Here is a 21,564-nt window from a genome sequence, read left to right as displayed (position 1 = left end):
CTTCTAAAGTGGCATGAGAGTGCTTTCGGTTTATGGTATGGTTGTGGCCTTATATACTGACACATGTAAATGACACAGAAGCTGTGTTTCCTTCTCATATGCACAGAAGCAGCATCCCAAGCCAACTGCTGCTTTCGTTTTACTACTTAAGTATTTCATTTATCTCAGGTATTTTTTGTACCTGAGGTTTTATTTTGTTTTTGTTTTTTTTTAAAAAAAGCAAAGTGTGCATTGACTTTTAGAAAGAGATAGATTCTTGCACCTATCGCTGTTAGATGTTTCACTGTTTCTCCATCTCATCATTCAGCTGTTTCTTCTGGCAAAGCCAGAAACCAGGAAAGAGTCATCGAGTAAAAGAAAACCAATAAATTCTGAGCAATTTGCTGCTAGTCCTGTTGTCTTAGTCCAGATTGATCCTTTATTTACTTCACCCAGAAATGTTTCTGGTGACAAGTCCATCAATTCACTACCAGCCTAGATTAAATGCTAATAAACCAAATGTAAAAAACCAACCAACAAACAAAAAACCATTAACCTTTTCATTATGGCTCTAACCAAAGGCACCAAAGAACTAAATTTTAGCATCTGTAAAATTTGGAATTTCTTTCTTTTCCCTTTAAAATTTGCAAATTATGCAGGGATCATGAGTATTTGCATTTTCATAATACACAACTTGCGGAGTGAAATGACAGAAGCAGCTAGAAAATATTATTCTGGAAAGCAAACAAGGAGGAAGGTGAATTCTCTGTAGAATGAGGACATAATGCTATTTGCCACAAGCATTTTACAGCGAATCAAAGAATTTGAATGGATCTGAAAGATGAATTGGTCCATAGAGAACTAATGTAGTCCCTCCAGATGTTGTTGGACTTCCATACCTGACCTTTGGCCATCCTGGCTGGAACAGATGTGAGATTAAGTTCAACAACATATAGAGTACTCCTGGTCTAGCCCACCCTTTATTGATGTAGGAAAGCCTCTAAAGGTAACTATTCAGCTTCAAATCTTCTAATGAAGGACAGTGGGGCCCCCCATTTTTAAAACGGAGAGAATTGCACTGCAAAATTCAGAAATGGCTGTGTTTTCATTCAAACTTTTTTCCAGGAAGTGTGAATGTCTCAAGTTCACCTTGCAATGTGAATTGAATCGAATTCCCCCCCCCCCAAAAAAAATTCTGGCTTCCCATAGGTATCTGCTTGGCTATTGCTGGACTAGATGGTCTGATGCATCCTAGCTGGCCCAAGAGATTTCGCTGCCTGAAGAGATGGAGCAGCGAATGGTACCCTCCCATCCGTAAGTCGACTTGCGTTAGTAATCAAGACCAGACGAGGCTGATGTTGTTTTGCACCTGAGGCAGAAACCACAAGTACCTCTTTCCCCTCCCTGTCAGAAAAAAACACAACAACAATAAAGTAAACAATGAACAATTTTCACCCCTTTCATGACACTCCAAACCACCTGCCTAAAGTGGCAGCCCCTAATTCTGCAAAATGGCAGGGTGGGCCCAGCGGGAGAGTGTGGAAATGAACACAAGTTGTTTGGAGACTCTATGGTTATATCCAAGGCACTGTGAAGAGTTACCATGGATATCTGTCACCATGGAAAATTCCTCAAAGATGAAGGGGGCAAGGTCAGCACACATGTAATGTACATTGTGTTCCTCAAGCCACTTTGAGCTCACTGAGAACTATTGTCTATCCCCATTCATGGGGGTGGCTTTTTTAAAAAACAAACAAACCCATGTTGAGAATGAGATGAAAAGAAAAACCTGAATATTTTTCTCCTTTTAATCTCCAATCGAAGTACCTACAATGTGAAACCAAGCTACCCTCGGGGCACTTTGATACATTTATTAGAAACCAAAGATTAGAACCATTTTATGGAAATTAAAGATAATGTGGAACATTTGTCAACCTCACAGCCACACAGAAATGTGGAACAGCATCACGAAAAGCTTCTCAGACAGCATGTAAAATGGATTCAGCCCAGTTAGTTGGTTGTGGCTACCTGTGTAGCATAAGTAACTTTTAAAATTGGCCACTTCTTTCACTCCTGAACCACTATCACCTCCTGAGTTCTGCTGATGAGTGAGTCGGGGCTTTTCCATGTTATACATCCCAAACAAGTGCGAACTGCATTTTAGATACGGTAATATCTGTAGTTTCAGCAGTGGTATGGTTAGGTGATTTTAGGCTCCGAACTTTCAGAACAATCCTAACTGCAGAAATCTGGTTACCTCTATCCCAAATTATATTCAGGAGTGGGGCCACTGCTGGCTGAGCCAACCCAAACTTGACAGAGTGAAAACAAGCCTTTAGAATCCAGTTTGACATACACCACTCTTTTGGGTGTAAGTTTTGCTGGGTTGCTAGATCATATGACTGACCTGAAAGAGCTAAATCATTTTAGACTCAGGAATTAATAGCTTTCTCCCTCAATCATTCCATCGCATCCTTGAGATGATACAGTCACTGTATTTGGAGGGCCTCCTGTTCATTTTGCTGAATGGGGCTCTGGACTTATGCCCCAAAGTTCTCCTGTCCCAAGACACTGCTGCTCTTGTAATCATAGAGCCGTAGAGTTGGAAGGGACCCCAATAATCACCTAGTCCAAACCCCTACAATGAAGGAATCCCAACTATAAAATCTTGTAAGCCTGAGTCCATTCTGAGCTTCGGCCCACCTGACCTTCACCCTGTAACTGTTGGCTACTCGTGCAATGGGGCCTCCCGCTGCCGCTGCCATCGCACCGCCGGAGCGCAATTTCTGTTCTCATCCTGAAGCAAAGTTCTTAACCCAAGGCATTATTTCTGGGTTAGCAGTGTCTGTAACCTGAAGCGTATGTAACCTGAAGTGTATGTAACCCAGGGTACCACTGTACTCAGCTTTCACTTGCCTAGTATGAAACCCAAAAGGACATTATCCCTCCCCCACAAGGTTTCTAGTACTTCTACTTCATCAACCAGTTCCTCCTTGTTGGTCAGGATCAGGTCCAAGACACGTGATCCCCTAGTTGCTTCTTCCACCTTCTGGGAAATGAAATTGTCAGTGAGGCAATGGGGGAAATTGTTGGACCTTACATTCTTGTCAGAGTTTGAGCTCCAACAGGTAGCTGAAATCTCCCATGACTTCCTCTTTTCTCAGTGCCTCAGATCTTTTGAAGATGCAGACAGAATCTCATGTGGCTTGACGCCTAGCACCTGCTCCTGCCACCTTCACAATTTTTGCCTGGTCCCCCCCCCCCATGATGTTGAGCAGGAAATGCATATTGTGATGATGTCAAAACATGGGGCTAGAGAAGGAGAGGTGGAAAACACACCCAAAAAGGTGCTAGTTTCAGTGGTATCTCCAAGTCTCCTTGCAGTTCTGCCCCTTCACAGGAGAGGGAACAGTGACGACAACAGCTGGCACACGGGAAAGTGATCGGTTTGACTGCAGGATCACTCCCCTCCCCCCCACAAGAAATACAGTCCAGGTGGGTCTATTGTTCTGCTTTCCTCCAGCTGCTTACATCTGTCCATGCTGTAATCTAAACAGTTCTAATAAATCAGTGCAATAAGCTAATGTAGCTAATATCTACCCACTAATAAGACTAGAGAAAAGTTCAATTGTGGCCATTTTGTCTTCTTCCCTGTGATCTATCATTCGATACCAGAAAGAAACAGACGTGGGGTGGGGGTGGGGAAGAAATGTGTGTCAAATTAAATGTATAAACATTTAACAAGGTGTAAGTAAAGTCATCTGTCCCACGTACAAATCAGTGCAGGGAGAGATACAATGTGCTGCGCTGAAACACAAGGTTTATTACTTAATGACCCTCGTTTTATATTCCTCACAGCTTAAGCACAGGTTTTGTACTGTTCAGGCAATAAAGGAATCTCCTTGTGTCATAAATCACATTCCGATCTTTAGCCAACCGACTCCAAAGTATATCATCACATCATTATACCAAGGAATTCTTAAGAACAAAAACTGCACAATATCCGCAGAAGGGACAACTTTCCCAGGGCAAGTGAAGACTTGGAGCTTGATGTTACGGGAGACAGTCTGTCTCTCCTTCTCTCTTGTGATAAGATCTAGTGCAGAGGTGGGGAACCTCCAAAAGCTTCCCTTCAAGCCTCTCTTTAGCACCCCATGGAACTCTCCCGAAGCCATGACTCCACTTCAGGCCATGACCCCCCTTGGCCCTGCTCTACCCCCTCAAGTGCTTTTGATTGGCTGGACAGTGCCTTTGAGCACTGATAATCCCTCACGCTTACCTGGATGGAGTAGGCGGGGATGCGGGGCGTGGACTGGTTGGACACAGAGGAATGGTGGGAGGAACCAGCTGGGGAACCACCAAGAGAAGGAGGCTCAGAGCCTGGAGTGGTGATGAGACAATGATGAGTGGGCAGACAGAGAAGACAAGGAACAGGAGGTGTCAGAAGCTGAAGAGGAAACAGGGTTTAGTGAGCGGGGAGAGTATGTGGCAGAGAGGAGTCCAGAATCAGAAGCTGAAGCAGGCTAGTGGGAAAAGGGAGGCCAAGAGGCAGAGATGAGTCAGGCCGGAGAAGAGTCATGGGTGTTTTCCCCTCCTGCTGTGACAAGCTCCCTTCTCCCCCCCACCTTGTCTCCCAGAACCAGAAGTGGGCTGAAACGGGCAGAGCAGTGGCAGGCTGCAACTAGATGCAGTCTCAGATTGCTTGGGAAAAGCCCTGGAGAGGAGGAGGCTTGGATGGCTACATGTGCATGTGCTGGGTTCATACCCAAGGCAAGGAGGGAGCGATTCCCTCCATATCTTTTGCTGGAGAGCCACAGCCTAGGGAGCTGAAGAGATGCTTTCCTACGATAATTAGATAAATCCTCACCTGCTCACATTCCTTTGAATTTGGTTAATTGGGTTAATGCTTGTTTGCAGTTCCTCCAGTTTGTTATATTTTAATAAATATAACCTTATTCCAATTCTGTTTCCTTTGAGTGTGGGAGCAGGGTCTCATCCCAGCTTAATATTGATCCATAACAGAAACTGTTATGATTGGTTTCTTTATAAAATAGAATGAAAAACTTTACATCTAAAGTAAATAATTGTCTAAGCAATCAGGACCCAAGTGCAAAAGAAGGCTGTCATTAGATTTTTATTAGCGAGCACTAAGCGCCCCAGTTGGGGACTTCTATGAATTTCTGAACAAAAAGGACTTCTGATAGTGGTAGTATGATGATAATTCTAAATTTCCTCTTTGCAGCTGCAGTTGATCCCCAGTATTTGCTAAAATCTCTCTTTTTTGTGACTTAACAGTTATTGGCTCAGCTACTATATTGCCTTAGAGCACTTTTTTTCCTGTGGAACCATGAATTAATTCCACATGGCAATACGACTCCCCCTACTCCTCAACCTTTTCCTTGAGGTGGTTATAAAACGTCTGTAGAGAGCAACAATTTTTATTCTACTTAATAACAACTTCTATAAGGGCACGAGTTTTAGTGGAGTTTAAGTGCAAAACACACCATCTCAACTAGCCCTTTTATGTTACAAAACTTCCATTAAACTAGGGCAGGAACATTCATTTTACGCAAATATTCCTTAAATCAGGATGTCGTTTTGGTTTATTTTATTTTTTGCAGTTCGTACACCTGTAATTTGAATGAAAATCTTGAGAGACATCAAAACTTAGACAAGTGCTTTTGCTTTTAGGCAGCTACTTAAAACTTCTATTTTTAAGAAGGCTTTCCCTGAAAAATGACTCAGGCATTTTATCTTGCATATCGTGTAGACTATTGTAACACAATGCTTTCAAGATCTGTTTTTTAGACTGTAGCATATACTTTATTTTTACTATACACATGCTGTTCTTTTGATGGCTTTGTTGTACACAGCTTTGAAAATATTTATCTGACAAAGTTGCCTAGCCAGTGGGATTTACCAAGTGCTTAACTTCGGCTGCATTGTGCCTGCGAGGAGGAAATGCCACCCCTAAAATTCTGCAAATGCATGCCCATTTGCTAAATGAGGAATCCCAGAGTTAGAAGGTTCCAAAAGCCTATTGGTAGTTAAAGAAAGCCTGACAACATGGCTGCAGCAACTACATTCCAGTGAAAAATGACCTTATTTATGATAGCAAATTATGCCACATGGGTGTGGCTATTCCGACTTTTCCCCAGTGGTAGATTCAAGGAATTCACAGAAATGCAAAGCGCATCCTAAAGTTAATCAATTGCACCAGCATTGTCTACTCAAAATCTTAGCTAAAAGTTACAGAAACGTAAAGCCACTCTTATTTAAGGTTTGGATGCCTCACTCTTAAGCACTTGCAACCTTGGCTCCAGGTCGGGCTCCAGGTTTGAAGAGCCCTGGGCAAGCTGTTCTTGGTGAGTCCACTCCCTATACTAGGAGAGCCTTTCTTGTTTCTAGGTGGGCAGGCAGACCTTTTTATCCATAATGATGATGGGGGAAGTGCTCTATTGAGCTCTAGGCAATGCCTATGAACTCTGCTCCCTCCTCCAGGCTTATTTGCCACTGCCCAGGCCTACTGTGGATTCAAATGCCATTCTCAAAATCCTGTCCCCAAAGCAGGCAGACTTTAGGCAGAAGAAATAAGCCTGGAGAGGCCAACCAAGCAAGATGGAAATGATCACCAAGAGAGGGCCATACAGAGGACGCATAAACCAAAAGAACTTGAATACACAGCAGCTTCTGGAGAGAGAGAGAGAACTCTGCAAGGGTCAGCTGTTTGTAATGCAAAACTGAAACTGAAACCACAGTGCCTGAGAGGTGACTCTGGCAGTTCCTGTTATGGCAAGCCAGCAGAGTGCATAGCAGAGTGCGTTGGCGGAGAGATGGGCAGGAGGAGGGCATGGGAGGCCAAAGGAAGTTTGCTTGTTGCAGGACAAAGGCGCTGAGACAGGAAAAGGTAGCCAGTCAGGTGGGGAGCACAGCCAATAGAAAAATAGGGGCTGTAGCAATAATGGGTGAGCAGAGTCTACAGCCAGGCCTAGGCAGTCTACACCATGTTGTGCTCTGGCAAAGCTTGCAAGGGTCACTTGCATGCCCGTTTTGTCCAAATGGTCAGGCTGGCTGTGGCTTTGACCTAGAGGAAGTAGTCGTGTACACTTCCAAGTCACTAAGCCCTGAGCCTCTGCCATTTGTGTGTGAAGTGAGCCAAGCATGTTGGCATTGCCAGTTTGGAGGTTGTATTATTAGGCTATCCAGGAATGTGAGAAAATCCCAATATTTAAAATTTGACACTGGGGAATAACAGTCCCCACCAGAAAGCATGAATATGCTGTAACACAATGCAACAAAAAATAAAAATCAATTTTTTTTGTTATGATGTGCCTTTTGGGGGAGGTGTTTAGTGTAGCCTCACATGACGGACACTAATTATTGTGGCACCTTATTGGCAGCAGCTGCTGGACAGAAAAGGCCATGTGTAGGATCCAAACAAGTTCTTAGTTTTGTCTCCTGCTTCCTTCTATAATCTCAAGTTTATTTATGGCTAGCCGAAGCCGGATGTCAAATCTGGGTCCCTCAGAACAAAATCTTAATAATTAACTGGCAAAACTGAACATGATCGTTTCTGACACACCTACACTGGTAATTATTGCTTTGAGGCCATTTACTAATGAAATTAATGTATTCATTGCCCTAACAAATTAGCATAACTCATACATAATGCCCCACATTTCAAGACCTTCCTAGGAAAACAACACTTAATAGTGCAGAGTGAAATGGCAAGGGCATGGCAGAGAGGCAGCCTGCTCTGAATGACTGCATGTTAAAAGCCGCCATGACTAAGAGAGTATTATAAAGCAGAATGTAAACACAGTATGGGTAATAATACCATTAACAGGGTCACCAAAGGCATACTGTTCATTATCATTTTTGCACTTCAGAAAATATTCAGATCTTATGACGGTAGTAACCACAAAATTTAATAAGCTTTCTACTTCTTGCTGCTACATAGCAGGAAAATCATTCTTTGCAGAAGCAGTTACTTCTTCCCCATTTCATTGATAATGATTACATGGGTGATGTTTCTCCTCTTAGCAGGAGGAACGTAACATGTCTAGGATCATTAAGGAGAGAGAAAACACAGTAGATTGGTCAATGATATAAAAATGGTAAATGTTAATTCTAGGATCAAGGAACTTATGGGTTAAGAGGAGAGTTTAGATGCTTACAAATTCAGTAATGTACCCAAAAGCATGGAAATTAAATGTGTGGGTTAACTTACATGCTGTGGAAGTGTTCTACATGTAAACACAACCAACTCGTCACCCATGGCACCTTGTCAAATGCACAGGCCTCCAGCAAATATATACAAGTCACTCGTTGCCTGCTGGAGGATAGTTATTTGTTGCCTTTGGGGGTGAATGTCATTTCTCAATCCTAAAATAAGCATGGAGAAATCAAGCATGGAAAACTGACTGCCGTTCCTCTGCTGCGGCACACAAGGCAGTGTTGGGAAACATGCATTTATTTCTTAATCCATTAAAGATGTTCAATCAATCATTAAAAACACACACAAACACACACAAGCAGACAAACACTGTAAGAGTCAATGTGGTGGAGTGGTTGCAGTGTTGGACTAGGAGGAGGGCGAGACAAGGACCATGTTCAAATCTCCATTCACTCCATCAGTGAATGCTTGTTTACTTGAGGTCTCAGATGCAACTCCTGACATCTCTGGAAGGTAAAGCTCTAGGACTGGGGGAGGAGATTAGTATGAAGACCTGGAGAGCCTCTGGCCATCAGGGTGGACGATATTGACCTAGATTGACTAGTGGCAGCTTCTGATGTTCTTGTTCCTCATCATTGCAAACAATGCTGTCAGCCTGTTTCACTTGTGGATTGAACAGATACAAAGGATTTTTAGCACATTATATGTGTTAATTGGCTGCCCGTGCCACGATGTCTGTGGCCTCTCCACAGTCCTTTTTATAGCATATTCATGGTGATCTATGCTCATGATGCTATGGGGGCGGTCATACATGAATCCACTTTCAATGTTGTTTACAATGGCAAAGGTTTCAGAGCAGTCACCTTACTTCATTTCCAATTGAAGTCCTATAACTTCCTCCTGAAACACTGTAACTTTTTTTTGTTTCTCATTTTCCTTGCCTCTGGATAGCAATGGTGTGTTAGTATTGGGGAAGCATTGCAGAACAAACAGTAAAGCAGAACAAACCTGCCACTAATGCACTCTTATTACGGCAAGAGCATGTTGCAAGACACCCACAATAAAACACCAGTCTGGAGGGGTTCTCTGTCATCCAGAGCTGTTTTTCGAAGAACCACCATTAAGTTTCACTTTGCTCTGACCTCACTTTTTGCAACACTTCATGCCTCTGATGAAGCAGAGTGGAGTCTGTGATAACTTATGCCACAATTTTGCTAGTCTCTAAGGTGCTACAGGGCTCTTTGTTATTCTATGCATATTTATTCAAAAATAACTCACTGGCTTCAATGGGGCTTACTTCCAGGCGGATAGGATTGTGGCCAAAATCACCATTCAACAAAATTAAGAAAATAAGAATCAGAAACCCATCTTTATAAGAGCCTCAAAGAATTAATCAGTCACTGCCCATGCTGTGAAAGGCACACTGAAATAACAGCAATTTGAGCTGGTGTCTGAGGAAGGGTAAGGAAGGAGCTGATCAGATATTCCAGTGCAAAGAATTCAGTAATATGCACAGATGAACCAGGCTAAGCTGTCTGAAACTTGAACCAAAGGGTGGGGGTGTGACTTCTCTGGTGTAGGCATAAAGTACTGGGCCATAAGGGAACATCTGAAATACAGAAGAATCCACATTTCAAAGACCTTGCTATGTTAAAGGTCACTTAACTGCGTCAAGTGGTCCGTTTTCTATCCAACAGTAACAGATTTGAGAAGGAAGTTGACAATTCTCTTCTCCATTACTCTGGAACGAAAGAACTCCCCTTTGCACAACGCCGACAATGAGATGCAGAGTTTTTATTATTCTTCCAAACTCAGCCCATTTGCAAATCTGTATCATATTTCACAGAACTCCAGAATAGTTTCTTGATTAAGATGCTGCATTTTATCATCCATCATGACTTACATGCCCAGACATTCCTACACCCACCACATTCTTCTTGGGTGATGAAACTGTAGTCTTCCAACAGCAAACAACAACAAATGGGACTAGTGACTACTGTCTCTTTTGCCTTTCCATTGCCCAGAGGACAAAAGTATGTCTCAGAGGTCTTCCAGTTCACACTGTATACCAATTTGAACGCTTACATTCGAATCAACAACATCAGTTTGCTAACACATAGAGGGAAAGGAGAGTTTGAATGACTATTCTTGGACTCTGAAAAAGTACTCCCTTCGAACAAAGTAAGGGTGGAATGGAGAATTCACTAGGATGCTTTTACTTATGAATCCACTAACAAAATGAATCAAGGATTATTGTGAAATAAAGCAGTAAGGGTTGGGATTGTGCAACTAGTGACGCCCTCATACGTTCTACTAGTTCTGGGGTGAATTGTGGTTCTGTTGGGAATGACTGCACAATTGTTTTCTCCATGTTGTGTTTTACTTTTGGCAGTTGCTGCCTGGGCCCAGCAATACCGCTACACAGATGCAGCACCAAAAACGGTCTGCTACCCAGGAAGGATAGGATGGAGAAATGGAACATAAAAACATAATTAGTTTGTTTTGCTTCCCATCCAACATTTAGGCTTTGTTTACTGTACTGAGATTATATCTGAGATGCGTGGTAGATATATTTTGTCCAAGTACCTAGGGAAGGGGTCACCCACCTCTGCTTGCTCATTTGTAAAGTTTCTCAGGTGCCACAAGATTCTTTGTTATCCTGTACATATTTATTCAAGGATAAAATGTCGCCTTGTTCAATGGGGCTTACTATCATCTTACTTACTTGTTGCACTATAAACTGGGTGTCATAAATCATTTCTGAGGAGAGTTATTGTGCAACCAAATTGAGATACAGGTGAGCATCCTGCCTTAGGAACACGGGTCTAGGGATGGGTGAATCTGTCTGTCAGGGAATCAGGAGCAGGAGCACTGGGGAGAGAGGGATTGGAGAGCGAAGGGGAAGAATCCGAGGGCAGCGTAGGGGAGTATGACAGTGGCCCGAGAGATTCCATGAGCTTCTCCAGCGAATCAGAAGATTCCCAGAAGGGGGCGCCGATGGTCAGGGCAAGGGGGGTCCCAGGGGGGACGCACCAGAAACAAGGAGCCAGAGGGAAACCCCAAAGCAGCAGTGGAGGATCGGGACCAGTTTCCCCACCAGAGCGTAGTGGGGGGGAAGAGTCACATGTGTCAGGGGCAGTGTCTCCTCCAGAGAGGGAGTCAGGGCTGACCACGCCTCCATCGGAGAGTGGGGGAACAGAAGGGAGGTCAGTTGCAGCTAGCCCCCCCGAAGGGGGAAGCAGTGACAGCAGCAGTGAAACGGTCAGGAGGAAAGCTGCTGGCTGGGCGCGCGCGCCAAGTTCAAATGTGCAGGCGCGCGGAACAGCAGGAGACCCGGATGGGGAACCAGCTCCTAAAGCCCGCCGGAGGGAGGGAGAAGGCTCAGGGGAATCAGCGGGAGAAGAGGCTAGAAAGGGCGGAACCCCGGCGGGCAGGCGGACCCAGAGGAGGAAGGAGCAGCGGAGAAGGTGGAGCAAGGCTAGAATCTTAAATTGGTGTCAAGGGGGAGGAGACTCAGACGGAGCATCAGTGGTCTGACACTTGAGACGTGGGGCTGCGCGCTGCGGCTCTGGAAGTGAAACTGAACTTCAATAAAGACTTTTATACTTAACAACGAAGCAGCGTTGGTCCTTTGTGAGCTGGGACCTAGGGTAGCCCTGACATTTCAGTTTCTCTCAGTTTCTCATTTTCCTGGTCTTCAGTTCCCCACATTTCCACAGCAATTTGCATTGTTAAAAGAGTCCTCACAGAAATTCATCAGCTCCTAATACACACATTTGCGCCATTTTACCTAATACACAATCTTGGAAAGCAATGTAACACGCGCCCATATTTTTTGGGTTTCACCGATATACGCCTTTTTGTGGAAGATGGTCCTCAAATATATCCATTGGCTGGAGAACCGCATTGCCAAATTTGGGGAAGTGTGAGTGTCAAAGGACAGCTTCACTTTGGCTTGCATAGTTTCAGGAAGTGAGAATTCAACAGGTTCCCCTTAAAATGTGAACCGAACCAAATCCCCCCACCATCCCTACATGAGACCAGACATGATGGTCGTTCCTGCAGTGCCTTAAATGTAGCTCTTGCAGTGGCTTTCTGTAAATATTATCGTTGGTAATCACTATAACAGTTTTCTGTCTTTTCCCCATCTAGACTGTAATGAATAGGATGAGCCTTTGTTCACGAATGTTCCTTCCTTTAAGTGGATTTAATGACTTCACATTTTGTAATTTACTTGAGCACTGGAGGTTTATTAAAACAGAGCATTGAATTGACCCACATACCTGTGTCACAGGGCTGTTGTGGAGTTTCATAATGAGATGTTTGCAAAGCGGGTTTTTTTCTAAGTGAAAAGTGCTAAGTATCTTTATTGCAGCGCGATAGAGATCACAGAACACAAGTGAATTAGTGCTAGGCATTAATCCTTATAAGGGTAAACATACCACAGGCAAAATAACATTGCAGTTATTTTTTTTCAAACATCCAGCACTTCATTAAGTACCACATAGGGTTATATAACTCTGTGAAGGCATAACTATGCAAAGTTTATAATCACAACAGGGAGAAAAAATGTTCTCACGGATTTTGCTTCTACGCAGAGAAGCAGGCCACACAGAGTTCCTGCAGCTCAATGGAGCTAGACCCTCTAGACACAGAAAAAGACAAGAGTTGCCTACTTGGACTTTTTCCAAAATTAACTCCTAATGCAGAGATCACAGCTGTCCCTGCCAAAACTGTGAGTGCAGTTGGCCCGTTGGGAGTAAAAGATCTACAGCATGAAGTCATCAGACTCAACTGGATTTTCATAAACTGATAACCAGGATTTTGCATTTTAAAATACTTTTTTGTTGGCAGTTTTAATCTGTTGCTTGACCAGTAGGTCCTGCTCAGTCTTAGTTGTGGTGAGCTCTTTAGGCATTTCACCCTAATATTAGAGGCCAAATTCTGTACCATGTTGCCCCATGCAGCAAAATATATTGAGGTCCGCATATATAACTGAGACTCAAATCCTAAATACACCTTCCTGGAATTGAATCCCATTAAACTTCTGTGCAGACGTGCATAATCTTGCACTGCCAGAGCCACTTTCTGAACAACTCAGGTTCAGAAACCATGGGTTTAAGCTGATTTCTTTCAAACTAACCACAGTTAATGTTAACGACAGTTTCTGGTGTGGATGACATGCTGAACAAATGTAGAAGCAAACGTTTCAAAGCTCCTCCTGGCCAGATGAGAGGAGAAGCATGCAAGCAATTGAAGCTAGGCTTGTTTACATCTTGCTACACCATAGTTTAGCTGGACATCTGAATGCAGCAACTGAATCTAAACAGAGGTGTGCTTTTGGTTCTGCTGTTATTTTGTGCATTATCTTCTCTTCTCCTGATAATGGTCCGGTGAGTCTGATGGTCTTGAAGATGGAAAAAAAACTAGTTTCTTTATACATCCATCTGTAGCTTTTTCTATACATGATTGAAGTTCTTTGCTACTTTCTTTCAGGGCAGTGGTTGTGTGCAACTTGACCTCCACAGCATGGCTCTGTAACAGTACTTACAGAGTTGCTGTTGAAAGCCCCTTGCTCTTTTTCAAATGTATTTTCATGGGTTAAAACAAAAACAAAAACTGGCCTAATCAACATGTGTTGCCTTTTAGAACTTCTGTTTTGAACATCTATAGCTCAACAAGACTTCTGAGTTTAGAACCTTTGGAAATGCCATCTCTGTGAGATTCACAAAGCTTCTAAGATTATTATTCACCCAGAATTTTGAAGGCTCTGAAGCAATTCTATTTATGTGTGAGAAGAAGACACAGATGCTGATCAATCAAAGATGGAAGCGGTGCAATCACAAGACTCCAGCCTCCTGAGTCTCCTGTATAAAACTTTGATATCTAGCACTTAAAGCAAATTCAATCCAGACAACTTTAATTCAGAATACTACCAACTGTCCATGTCTGTGACCCCCATTTTGACTTACAGAAGACCACCCTATACATTGCATACAGGTCCCCAGGTTTAAAGCATTGTTCTTTTAAGGTGCTACATTACCATCTTGGATTGTGCCCCTTAATCAACCATTAGTACAAGCCAATACATCAACCTCTGTGCGAGGAAGTGTGGCTTACTGTCATTGCAACAGTTATGGCAGATAAAGTTTGACTGTTACAAAACACCAGCCATTTTATTTGTTCCTGTACAATTGTTTTTAATCCCTTAACTTTCTTAGGTATTGGGCTGCATCTTCTTCCCTCCCTTCTCCCATCCTTTGTCTACAGAAGAAATGATGTATCCTTACTCATGTAAATAACATCCAGATGAATAATCATGGATGGCATCCAAGATAGACATGTCAGGTGAAGTAAACATTCTACAGCAGAACAACCCCTTAAGCTATTCCTTTGTAATACTCTTACCTGCGTCTGCCACAACGATTCTTTCACATGATGCACCTCTGAAAGGAGCATTTGATGGCTGAAGTGCCATTTGAATTAGGGAATTACACAGTGAAGAGCAAAGACCTTCTATCAAGAATTGCGAAAACAATGCTACCAAACACATAGGAACCAGAGGCCCTGCTTTTCACAGATGCAATACAAGTCATGTATGACTTCTTTTTCAGTATGCACTAGGCCAATGCGATAATGCAAATGGATCTGTTGTTGGTACAGACTATTTTCAGCTGTTTTGTGTTGACGCTGAAGCAAGGACTGCAGACAAATGGGAATTTGATTGGCCCCAGTGACAGTAAGATGTTTGGCTAGCTGGGCCACCAGCCTGATCTGGCAGACTCCTGTTCTTATGCACATTTTTTAAAAGTGTGGAACTGTGCTCCTGATGCAGTTTGAAGCACTTTGACCAAGATTACCATATTAGAATACTAAAACAAAGGGACACTGGCCAAGCAATCAGCATTTCTACTGGCCACCAAAGATGTTGCTGGGTATATATACCTGTGATTGATAAACAAATTAATTTGTCCACATGTGCGTAACCAGGGACAGTCTAGACTGCTCAGCTAGCAAGAAAAAAAATGTGGATCTCTATCCATTGGGAAGCATGTGTACATGTTTTGAATGATTTCAAAAATATCAATATATAAAAACCCCACACCAGCACAAACAAAACAAAATAATCTGCATTACAGTGGTACCTCGCAAGACGAAATTAATTCGTTCTGCGAGTTTTTTCATCTTGCGAATTTTTCATCTTGCGAAGCACGGATTCCCTGGGTATTAACGGTTTTAAGAAAAAGGAAACAAACTCGCAAGACGTTTTCGTCTTGCAAAGCAAGCCCATATGGAAATTCGTCTTGCAAAGCAACTCAAAAAACACAAAACTCTTTCGTCTTGCGAGTTTTTCGTCTTACGAGGCATTCGTCTTGCGAGGTACCACTGTATTAACAGAATATGCACATCAAGACCATTTGTGACACATTGAAGCACTTTGGGTGGTATTCAACTAAATAATTGCAGGAGTGGAATGACTTCTGCCTGTGAAACATGTCCTTCCCTCCTCTCCTCCCATCAGCCACCCTATGCCATCCCCAAATATGCTTCCAAAAGTTTGGGGAACCCCCAGAACAGATTTAGGTGCTGTAGGATGAAAAGAGTCTTCTGAGCAAGGGGAAATTCTTGCACTAATAGGCCCATTGACTTAGTACTACATTGAATTCCACCCATTATCTACCATATCACAGTGACCATCACAACAATCTTAAAATGTAAGCCAGTTCTGTGATTTATATATGATGCAAACTGAGGATGAAAGACGAGTGACAACATCATCTAGTGGTTTTGTGGTTGAGTTCCTAGTTCTTAGCTCATACCACGTTTGACTAGCTCTCAGGTTAAAAACGGTTTCATTTTACTCTTAATCAGAAGTTTTATGAAGAAATGATGTAAGTAAAGAATAATAATGAGTGACTTACCTCGGCTGTACACACTTTGCACCTTGGAGCACCTTCACCCTGAAGACCCTGTAAAAAGAAGAGGTATTTAGGAGTAAAACTGATCTCAAAAATGGGTGCTGCAGAAAGGGGGGGGGAATGAACATATGAAAAAACATCAGCATTATCTGCTTGGCAGCACCGAAGACTCGCAGGGCCAGATCAGTAATGCAAAATGAATGTTTTACAGTTTCAGAATGTGGTTCACATGTGATAATTGGCACCATTCTTGCATTGTAATTTTTTCATTTTATGCTAATGCTCTTAATTAGTCCTCAAGTCAATAAGGCACAAAAAGATAATGGACAATCAGCTTAAAACAGGGCTCAGGACTGCGGAGTCTCTCTGAGCCTGGAGAAGTAATCAAGTTTATGGTGTTTAACCTTCATTCTCAAAGAGAAAATGGATCTCGAGCAGCTTTGGCGGGACAAAGCATTCAATAAGTATTGTTTCATTTTTATGGCATATCATTCCAATTTTTTAAAAAATGTAATGTTACTTTTAGAAACCACAGTGTCTACAGTGTCATAAATTAAGGCTGTGCGGCAGCAGTGGTGCCCAGGGATCATTGCCCCCAATGGCGTCATGGAACTGAGCTGTGAATGCGGGAGACTTAGGGCCAGTTCAAATGTAACACAAAACCATTATTTATTGGAGTGAGAATGATGGTTGTGCCCAAATATCTCCTCTTTCCTCCTCCCCTTTCCTAGTCCCTTGAAGTCTAATGAAAGACTTCCAGATAGGATGTCTAGGAGTCCTATTTTGTCCTAGAGAGTCTGCTATTCCCCAAGCCACATGGTAAATTGGCTGTCTCTATTGAATCTTAGTTTAAGCTGGCTGTTTTTATTGACCCCTGTTTTATGCCAAAAGCTCCTGAGTGAATACGTTGTGAGATAGCACTTTCTGGACTTAACGGTGCAATCCCATGCAAGTATACTCCGAAGCAGCAGATCTCATTGACTTCCACGGGGCTTACTCTCAGTTAAGTGAGTACTGAATTGCAGACTAGATGACAAGTTTCAAAATGGGTCAAACAGGAAGAGCTGTACTTATAATTGGTGCTAAATGACCATTGGGTTGTAGTACTCAGAATAAAGCCAAGTTCCTCAGCTTCAGGGAACAACCTTTCAAAAATGGGGAGGAAGTCACAGGAGAGAGATCCTTCACTCTGCTGCAAACAGTAAAGGCAGCATCCAGTGTTTAGCTCTACTCAAAGTAGACTCATTGAAATTAACAGTTATGACTAACTGAGGCCCATTAATTTCAATGTGTCTGAGTAGAATGTAGCTGGATGCAACCCTTTGGGTGGTACTCAACTTTTACTCAGAGTAGATCCACTGAAATTAATCAGTATGGTTAACTAATGTGCGTTCATTTCGGTGGATCAATTTCTGAGAAGAACTTAGTTGAATACCACCCTATATCAACTTTGGAGAAATCTGTCTCACATACTTGGGTATCTAAGACTTGATTGAAAGGGGGGAAATATGTCTGCACCATATGTTTGATAATGCTTAGAGATATTTTACTAAACAGACCAATGAGGGAAAGGAGGACCTTAACAGTAAGAGTAGACATGAAGAAAATAGGTTTTAGGCCACAATCCTTTGCCCAAAGTTAAAGGCTTGTTTATTCCGATGAGGATAGACATTGGGAAACATAATGCAAATATGAACTGAAAACACTTAAGGTTTATGAAGGATGACCCTCTCGTTGATTCTCCCACTGATAATGCTTTTGTGTTTGTTTTTCATGTTTGGCTCATAGCCGTGTTGTTGAATTTGGTAGCTACCATCTACCTAGCATCTTTATAAAACTTCTTATTAAAAGAGCAAAGAAAAGCACTCTGTATTTGATGAAGAGTATTTATAAAGCTACTCTTGATACACACACGTTACTTTTTGCTCCCGAGGAACCATCTGAGCGGCAGGCCTAATCTCCTGCAACTCCCTCAACTTTTCATTTCTCCAGGGTAATATATAACCTTCCTGTCTGTAGGTAGCCATTGTCACGGGAAATATTTTTTCTCCTACCTTCTGAAAGGACATAATTTATAACATGAAATTAAAAGCATCAAATTAGTAACCCAATCCCTGTATTCCAGTTTAATGAACTAGCGCCTTCACCGCATTATTGTTTTGTGCCACTGGACCAATCTGTTTTGTTTTGCAAACAAAATGTGGTTTTTATTAATAAAGAAATGCAGAAGGGAAAAAAAGAGAGGCATCCTTGGCACAGTTAAAATGATGTTTCCCAGGGGCCTCCATGGTCTCATTGAAAACAGCATTTTGATCATTTACTCTCAGCAAAAACGAGAAAGAGCATGAATATTTGTGCCTTTCCCCCTTTCCTTTTCCTTTTAAAGGTTGAATGGGGATAGCTGGGTGTACATTGTGTCTAATGTGGTCCCCATTGGGACAGCACAAAGGCTTTGGACACTGGATGTCCAAATCCCTGCTCAGCTCTTAAGCTTACTTTATTAGGGCCAAAGTGGGCATGATGTGAAACACATCACAAATCACATCTGGCGCTGTGTGTTTAAAATTATAGGATTCCTTCAAATTATTCATTTGGAGGGATGGCGCTGTGGTCTAAATCATAGAGCCTAGGGCTTGCCAATCAGAAGGTCGGCGGTTTGAATCCCCGCGACGGGGTGAGCTCCCGTTGCTCGGTCCCAGCTCCTGCCAACCTAGCAGTTCGAAAGCATGTAAAAGTGCAAGTAGATAAATAGGTACTGCTCTGGTGGGAAGGTAAACGGCGCTGCTCTGGTTCGCCAGAAGTGGCTTCGTCATGCTGGCCACATGACCCGGAAGCTGTACGCCGGCTCCCTCAGCCAGTAAAGCGAGATGAGCGCCGCAACCCCAGAGTCGTCCGCGACTGGACTTAACGGTCAGGGGTTCCTTTACCTTTTTACCCAATAGGAACATAGGAAAGAGCATTATACTCTGTTGGGGCACAGGCCCATCTAACTTAGCTCAGTTGGCTAGAGCGTGGTGCTGATAATGCCAAGGTTGCAGGTTGTCCCCTACAGGACAACTGCATTTTGCTGCATTGCAGGTGGTTGCACTGGATGGTCCTCAAGGTCCCTTCCAACTCTACAGTTCTATGATTCTACAACTCAGAATTGTCTACATTGGTTGGGACATTTTCAGGCCTACCATGAGACACAAGGGATTGAACATAGAACATAAGACCTTCTGCATGCAGAGCAGATTCTGAATGGACTTCTGCTTGACTAATGGGACTTCCCCTACTTTCACCTGAAGCGCCCAGAGAAAAATTGGGGGGCATGGGGATTGCAGGGAGAGGACATCACCTAGGCTTTTGGGGTTTTTTACACCCCAGAACTTCAGCTGGTTGGAAAGGACCAATGGAAGCTATTTCCTTCCTTACTGCAGTTGGAACCACCCCACTCAAATCAGTAGCAATGGGAGCTTTGATTCTAGACCTGGGAGAAACCGGGCTATAATTATTGCTAGGGCTGTAACAAGGGAGAAAGGGGTTAAACTTGCCCTCCTTGTGCACTGCAATCCAAGTGAAAATTGGCCTCCCTCGCAGTTGCTGATATTCTTTTCTTTTTCTAAAAACAAACAAACCGTAGATGTGGTTTGTAATGACGCATTTAGCGTCTTGTCTAGCTTGACCCTTATAAGGCCTTCCCCCCCCCCCCCAATAAGAAGAAATACTGCAAAAATGCACAAAGTCCTTCGGTCTGAAAAGTAAAGATGCTAAAATAAGGAAGAGGGGAAACACAAAGTACAGACCCAGAGAATTATTCTAGGGTTTAAGGGTGGATTGGTGCAATGTACTTATGGGCCATTTTTGACAACCAAGAAAGGGCCCCCAAGAGAGCAGCACCACAAAACCATATTTTTTTCAGACAAATTCTAACATTGCACCAGTGGGCATGATGGGATTTCCCCTTCTCCTCCTGCAGTCCCTATATTGTCCAAAGAGTATTCCAGCCTTCTGAGGAGAATTCTGATGGTGTCCAGTGGGCGGGTTTGCAGGGGTGAGGAGTAGATGGCAAATTTCAATTCTCATACACAGATTTTTTCTGCATAAGTCAACATCACCCCTTCTTTTCAAGCAACATGTTTAGCAGCTGGTGGTTAGACCAGCCTCAGTCACGATGTCTGCCACTTCAAATTAATAATATCTCCACGTTAGAGATGGACACCAGAATTGAGTACCATTCTTGAAGAAGTTTGACAGAGCTAGGTTTTGGTCAGACCTTTACTGTGTATTGGTCTGAGGTTCTGAAGACCCAAGTTCTGCCATAGGAACTTTTTTAAAAATCTAGTGCAGGGTGGTGCAACTTTCATACAAAGTGGGCCGCAAGAGGTACTTTGTCACAGAACCTGTGGGCCGCACACTGCCTTGTTGGCTGGGTGGGACGTAGGCCAAAATTTGATGCCCCTCCCCATTCCTCGTGCTACCATGCGAAAGCCAACAAAGGAACACACCAGGTTTGGGGAAGGAGACATGAGACTCTGGCAGGAGGCCCTCCTCCTCCTTCCCAAAGCTGGGGAAGTGCTAACCAGGCTTTGGGAAGACTCTAGGACCCTGTCTGAGCCTTCATGTCCCATTCCCAAAGCCTAGGGCCTCCTTATCCAGCTTTGCGAAGGCAGCATGAGGGCTGACATCAAATGTTGCTGAGGGTCTCAAAGAAAGGCCTCAAGGGCCATTCCTTGGGCCATGTGTTGGACTACCCTGCCAGTTCTTTCAGGGCCAGTCTGTACAAAGTCACACCATTGCACCCTGTGGATGCCAAAATGCTGTATACAGCACAGCCTGTAATATATCTAACATTATCTGTTTCATGCTGAAACGCTTTAGGTTGCGATGAGATGCCTGGGACTCAGCTACTTCAGTAAAGAAAAAGCGTTTTAAATGCACTATAACACTGTGACACCATATGGCGCTGTGGAGTCCCATCTATCGCCAACGTGATTTCCCATTATGAGGTTTACAATGCGTTTTGCTGAAACTTTTTTTTTTATGTTTCTAGATCCAGCCCTGGTCTGGTTAGACATAGCTTACCATGGCGTCTGGGCATATACTTCTCTGAAAATGTTACCAAACATTTGCTATCTATCTATCTATCTATCTATAAAATAATAATAAGTTAATAATAATTTATTTATACCCCTGCCAATCTGGCTGGGTTTCCCCAGCCAAATATGGCTGTGAAGGACCCATCCAAACTAACAGGTCAACCAGGGCTTGCTTTCCCTTACCGCGCAGCATTAAAAGTTTCGTAACTGCTTCGAAAACAGCAAAGTATGGATGCAGAAGCTGTGGCTTTCCAGATGTTGCTGAACAACAGCTCCCATTGTCCCTGACCATTGGGCATGCTGGCAGGGGGTGATGGGAGTTCCACAACATCTGGGGGTCACCCAGTTCTTCACCGCTGCTTCAGGCAAATTACTTAGTTTGAAAATGCTTTAGAGGTTCACTGATTAAATA

The 21,564-nt window shown here is 43.1% G+C and overlaps 1 protein-coding gene across 7 annotated transcripts in view; it reads right to left on the bottom strand.

The window, feature by feature from the left end:
- Window positions 1-21,564, bottom strand: part of LOC310765583 (uncharacterized protein) — a 267,886-nt gene that overhangs the window by 201,073 nt on the left and 45,249 nt on the right. For 4 of the 7 annotated variants that reach the window (XM_083620781.1, XM_083620782.1, XM_083620784.1 and 1 more), the window contains exon 3: window positions 16,078-16,125. The exons of 1 other annotated variant lie outside the window; for it this stretch is intronic. In XM_083620781.1, coding sequence (XP_083476907.1) covers window positions 16,078-16,125 — 48 coding nt within the window. Of the gene's footprint in view, window positions 1-4,258; window positions 4,360-16,077; window positions 16,126-21,564 lie in introns of all 7 variants that reach the window. 2 more of the 7 variants (XR_014549641.1, XR_014549642.1) reach the window with 1 other exon arrangement.

Source organism: Podarcis filfolensis, assembly GCF_964270895.1.
Source record: "Podarcis filfolensis genome assembly, chromosome: 6".
In the NCBI taxonomy this organism is placed as follows: domain Eukaryota; kingdom Metazoa; phylum Chordata; class Lepidosauria; order Squamata; family Lacertidae; genus Podarcis; species Podarcis filfolensis.
The sequence above is the reverse complement of the archived record's forward strand: the minus strand, read 5'-3'. Positions and strand labels throughout refer to the sequence as shown.